The sequence below is a fragment of the Tetrahymena thermophila genome, assembly GCF_000189635.1.
Source record: "Tetrahymena thermophila SB210 genomic scaffold scf_8254723, whole genome shotgun sequence".
Lineage (NCBI taxonomy): Eukaryota > Ciliophora > Oligohymenophorea > Hymenostomatida > Tetrahymenidae > Tetrahymena > Tetrahymena thermophila.
Genome location: NW_002476488.1, coordinates 7,789 through 14,139, shown reverse-complemented (window position 1 = coordinate 14,139; position 6,351 = coordinate 7,789). Strand labels below are relative to the sequence as shown.

Here is a 6,351-nt window from a genome sequence, read left to right as displayed (position 1 = left end):
TTTTTAATATTAATGCCTCATAAAAATTAATAAATACCTTGAACTTATTCATAAAGAAAGAAGATTTTGTTTGAATTGCATAAAATAAAGTTTAAAAACAAACAAAATCAAAAATAAAAAAAGAAGCTTGACTTTTAAAATAATTAATTTTTAATACAAAATATAATTAAAAAAATAGTATTCTAATAACTTGATAAATCATAATTATTTTATTTTTCTTGAAATAGATTAAAATCAAAAAGAGAGACAATTTACACATATCAAAAGCACTTAAAATCAATAGATTAGTTAAATTAATTTATGATATCTGAAACAATTTTAAAATAATATTTTATAAGTTAGTAATAAAAAATGATAAAAGAAAATTATCAAATTTTTCATAAAATATGTTTGTTTGATAAATTTTTTTAATTTTTAATTAAAAATTTAACTAATTAAATTATTAAAAACTTGTTTTTCTTTTATAATTATCATCTTATATTGTAAAAAAAATATATTAAATGACTAAAAACATAATCAAACAATAATTAAATTAATAAAATTTCTAAAATTTTAATGAAAAATATAATTTTGTATTCATAGTTGTGACTTAAATTATTATAGGTATTTATTTATTTATATTTTAATAATTATTTAAGTTACTGTTATTAAATATTACTTGGTTGACTATTTGATTAACAATCTAATAATAACTATCTTACTAATTTTTAATCTAATTTATTCTTAAACAAAAAATAGATTATTTACATTTCGATTAAGAAAACATCAATCAATACAATTGAATTTACTTACTTAACTCTATTTTGAGCTAATTGTTTTTATTTTTAAAGCAAATATATAAATTAATTAATAAAGATATAATACATTCTTTTTTTTTTTGATCTATATAAAAATAATTTTAAAATTTAAATTATTTAGTATTTTTTACATTTTTAATTTTTAATAGAAATAAAATCAATTAACATTTTTTTATGTACATCCAAGCTTGCTTTTCATTAATATTTTTATATAAAAGAAATTAATAAATGAGAAAAAGAGTAATTAATTCAATTATTATATATTATTTTTATACTATTAGGAAAACTAACATCCAAGATCAAAAGATCAAGGGGCTTTAGCAGTTGTACAGTCTTTAGAATGTTGTTAGAATATCAATTAATTAAAGCTATGTCTTGGGTAATATATTGATTAATTAATTAATATTTTTGTATTTTATAATTATTTACTTTATCTTTGTATAATAAAAAAATATCAATTTTATTCATATTTCATTTTAAGCTGAAAAATATTTATTTATTTCTTTATTTATTTATTTCTTTATTTATTTATTAGAGGAAATAATCTTCAGTTAGAAAGAATCAGATAAATTTCAAAATCTTTAAAAATATATCAGAATATTACTGATTTAACTCTATAGCTTTCATAATTTATTTTTTACACTCTCTAAATATTTTATTATTTATTTTTTTAAATTATTATTTTTATAAACTTTAATTTTAGTTAATTTATTAATTAATATTTATTAGAATATTTATTAGTGGAAATAACATAAAGCAAGAGGAAAGTATGCTAATTGTATTAGCTTTGTAAAAGTGTGTGAAAATCAAAAAATTTAACTCTTTATTTCACTTAAAATTTAATATATTTTATAAAGAATAATTTTTTTATTTAACTGAAATAATATTAAAATTATTTTTATTATATTCTTAATAAACTCTTCATAATTTTAACTATTTAATTTAATAGACTTTGTAATTTTAATCTAGATGTAGCTCAAAGAATAGTTTCAGCTTTAGAAAAATGTTAGAAAATCATTAATTTAAATCTAGATCTTACGTATTTAATTTATTAATCAATTAACATAATTATTTATTAAATAAATTTTAATTTAATTAATAAAATAATTTAACTCTTGTTATTTATATTTTCATTTAATTTTCTTTTCTAACAATTAATGAATATTTATTTATTATTAGGAAAAATAATTTATCATAAGGAAAATAGAAAGTATTCTAAGATTAGCTGAAAAATACTTTGAAGAATGCAAAACAAATTACTGTAAAAGTTTGATATTACTTTAGATTTCATGTTACAAACGTTAAATAAAATGTATGTTACGGATTAATATATAAGTTATATTTTGTAATTTAAATTTAAGAGAACATTTTAAAAATATTTAAACTTAAATAATTAATTATATAGAAACCAAATAGATTTGATTTATATTTATTCACTTTTTTCAAAATATTTTAAGAAATTTGATAAATTAATTTAAATGTTATATTTATATTTCATCCAAATGAGTTATATTTATTTTTTAAATAGAAGTTTTTAATAAAAAATGCTCTATGATTTTTTATATTAAAAGGATTCTTAAATTATATATTATTTTTTTAAACTTGAAATATTTTCGCTAAATATAGTAAAATGAAAGATTAAATAGCTTTTATTAATTAATACTTACTAATGAATCTATTCCCTTTGAATAAACCAATCTTAAATATTAGCTCCTTTTATCAAATTAATGAATAAAAACCCCTATTTATACAGAAAAGTAAGAAAATATAATATTATTCACCTTTCTAAATTAAATATGTTTCTAAATATAATCTATGAGAGAGAGACTTATAATATAGAAAGTGGGTAGATAAGTAGTTAAATATTTATGAAATTTAAATAAATTTTTTTTTTTAACTTTATTTAATTATGATATTAAAATTCTAAAAATTAAGTTGATCACCTTACCTTGTTCTACTTAAAATAAAATATATTCAAACTTTTCAAAATATAAAATTTAAAATTTTACTTTTATTAGAAATTATTTTTAGTAAATTTAAATTAAATAATTAATAATCATATTTAAAGATAAAATTTTAAGATAAATATTATAAAATTAATTAAAGCAACTAAGATATAAGTAATGAAGGATACTTAAAATTTGCCTAACGTATTTCATGATTGCCAAGATTATTATCTTTGGAACTTAAATTCAATTAATATTAACTTTTTCTTTCAATATATTAAAGTAATTTTAAATTTTAGACTTGATAATAAACTATTAATTTTAAGGGAATTAATAAACTATAAAAATGTAAAAGTGCTGATTCTCAAGTAATTTTATAATTATTTAAGAGTTTTTATATAAATATGAAGATTAGTCTATATTTTCGAAATGAAAAAATACTTCTATTGTTTTAAGAATAAAAGAAAAACTTAAAATAATTGTTTTAATAATAAAAAGTTTGCTATTTTTAGAAAAAATAAGAATCAAAAAAAAAGTATTTAAGATCGTAGAAATAAAATATTAATGATAGAATAATAATTTCTAAAAAATAAAATACTTATTACATATCTCAAAATGATGAGAATTTGCTGGAATATAAACTATATTTATATATAAATGAAAATCTTATATTATAAAATTCTTATTTCAGCTTTGATATAAGTACTATTTACATTTTATTAATATGATGAATAGTGTTTTTTTATATAATTGCATATTTTTTCATTATCAATCTAACACATTTTTTAATAGCTTTAAGAATAGTCCTAAAATATCTGAAAAATCAGAAATTTAGTTTTTGTAATATTCCTATTTTATAAATTAAGAATTTATTAGTTTTAAACATTTTTATTTTTTCTATTTTAATTATCTTTCTATATTATTTAAATAAATTCTGATAGTTTGTTGTTATTCAAAATTTAATTTAAAACAAAATAAAAGACTTTTATTTTTTTCTTATTAATTTAAAAAGGAAATAACTTTGAAGAAAAAAATATAAAGCAGCTATTAAGTAAAAATAAAATGGACCAAATTTAAAATAACTAAATTTTAGATTATAATTAAAATGAATTATTCATCATGAAAAATTATAACTAAAAATGCAATTTACATAATCAAAGATTGGATATGCTGAAAATAGATAACTATTCTAACCAAAAAATGCTTTAGTGCTTATATTGTCTTTCAGGGCAAACAATTAAATTTCTTCCTCTGAAATAAATACTTGATAGTAACTAATCAACCTTATTTAAAGGATGGCCAATATTAGATGACTCTGAGATCTATGATTAGCTTATGCTAATACCTTAAAAAGAGGAACTAATAAAGTAAAGAATTCAAGATGTTCAAATTTTCTATAAACTTTTAAGGGATGAAATTAATTTATTGATTGACAAGAAAGAAAAAGATTCATTAGTGAATATTGAAAAGAGATACTAAAGCTTTGAATATCCATTGGATTTATACAATAGAATTTGCTAAAAAGCAAAACTTAAAGATATCATACTCAATTAATACAAAGATTTTCATAATTAAAATCAAGCATTTTCTCTAATTGTAAAAGAAAACATTGAAAAACAAAAAGTTTATTAGGAATAAATGCTTAATTCTCTTAAAACATTTTAAGGTTATAAAGTGGATTTGGTATCTCAAAATTAAATAAAAGAATAAATTATTCAGCTTATCAATTAAATTAACGATTTTTCAATAGCTTAAGAAAATAAGAATATTTTATAGGTTTCACAAAACTCACGATCTAAGGAAATTAAATAGACTAAAACAAAATAATTAAAATATACTCACTCAAAGATCTTCACAATATTTAAAATTTCTAAAATATAGAAATTAATTTATGGTAATTTAATTAATTTTATTTCAAATTTATTTATGGAAAATTAAATTTATAAAAAATATTATTAAAAAATGAAAAAAATGTATAATGAAAAATAATTTAGTAAATTATGATTTTAAAATAAAATAAATTAGATATAAAAATTACCATCTCAAATATTAAAAAACTTTCTTACCCTAAAAATATTTGTTATTTGGAATTTTGGAGAGTGTTACTTACTATAAATAAATATACATAAAAAATATTTTAAAAATTTAGAGGGAGTGGAGTTTATATTAAATTTTAACCTTAATCAAAAATGTATGTTAATATTTTTTTCTAATTTTAATTAACGATAATTAATGATTCAAATAATATCCATATTAAATGTTCATTTCATTAGATGTTTATTATAATTTTAAAAAATAAACTAAAAATAGAGATGTGCTATTACCAGTGCTGTGCTCTGAAACAAGTTTTTTTTTTCATGAAATATTTAAAAATTTTATTATTTTAAATTACTGTTCATGAAATTTTATGAATAACAACAAAATTATATTCATTAATTTTCATAGAAAAAAAATTATTTAAATTTAATTTATCTAAATGAAATTATATTTTCATACAATAAATTAATAAATGTTTTTTATAAAATAAAAATATATAAATGAAAGTCAATTATTTCTTATTCTTGTTTTTTATAAAATGATTACTCCTAAATTTCTCATTTTTAAAGATAAATAAATATTTTTCAATTTTTATTATTTGGTTATAAACTAAGCCTAACTCTTATTTATTTATTAGCAAGAAAAACATTAAAGATGAATAACTTGAATAAATAGCATGTGCTTTAGAAAAGTGTTAGAATATCTCAAGTCTATATTTAGATTTAAGGTATTTAATTATTATTATTATTTTTGATTAACTCTATTAATAATTTTTTTTATCAAATCTATTTTAATTTTATTTATTTATTAATTAATTAGAGAGAATAATTTCAAATTAGAAGGTGTTAAATATATTGCTGCGTCTTTACAAAAATTTCATCAAATGAATAGTTTAAAGCTATTATTAGGGTAATTAATTAATTAATTATTTTATTTTTTAATTTTCTTTAATTTTATCTATTTTTTATATTTTTATTTAATATTTCCTAATTTAAATTAAATTTGTTTTGTAATTCAAAATTTATATTATTTTATACTTTATAACTATTTAGCTAAAATAGATTAAATTTAGAAGCAGTTAAATTGATTGCATAGTCATTATAAAACTGTTAGAATCTTACTCAGTTAACTCTTCGTCTTTAGTATTTATATTTTATATTAAATATAAATTAATACTTTTTATATTTTACATTTTTCTCTATTTATTTATTTAACTAATTAAATTTATTTCTTTGTTAGCTCAAATAATTTAAATGAAGAAGCAGCAAAATATCTAGCATAACTATTAGAAAAATCTTAAAATCTTATTCATTTAGATTTAGATCTTTAGTAAAATTTATTCTTTTAATAGTATTATAATTTATAAAATATTTTTAATATAAAAAAAATTTAAATTAATTAATTAATTTGTTGTTTTTTTGTAGTGATAATAATATCGGCTATTAAGGAGCAAATCTAGTTGCACATTCTCTTATAAATAATCAGAAAATCACTAATTTAGCTCTACAATTTTAGTAATTTATTTTCAAATTTTATGTTGCAATTAATAATATTTTATAATTTATTTGATA

General features: G+C 16.2%; 1 protein-coding gene across 1 annotated transcript; it reads left to right on the top strand. All coding sequences in view use genetic code 6, as the record gives it.

Moving 5' to 3' along the window:
- Positions 1-3,910: 3,910 nt before the first annotated feature.
- On the top strand, positions 3,911-4,747 carry TTHERM_001491732 (kinase domain protein; the record flags this gene model as incomplete). Its single annotated transcript, XM_012796473.1, has 1 exon — positions 3,911-4,747. The coding sequence occupies one exon, from the start codon at positions 3,911-3,913 to the stop codon at positions 4,745-4,747; it is 837 nt and encodes a 278-aa protein (XP_012651927.1).
- Positions 4,748-6,351: the final 1,604 nt, after the last annotated feature.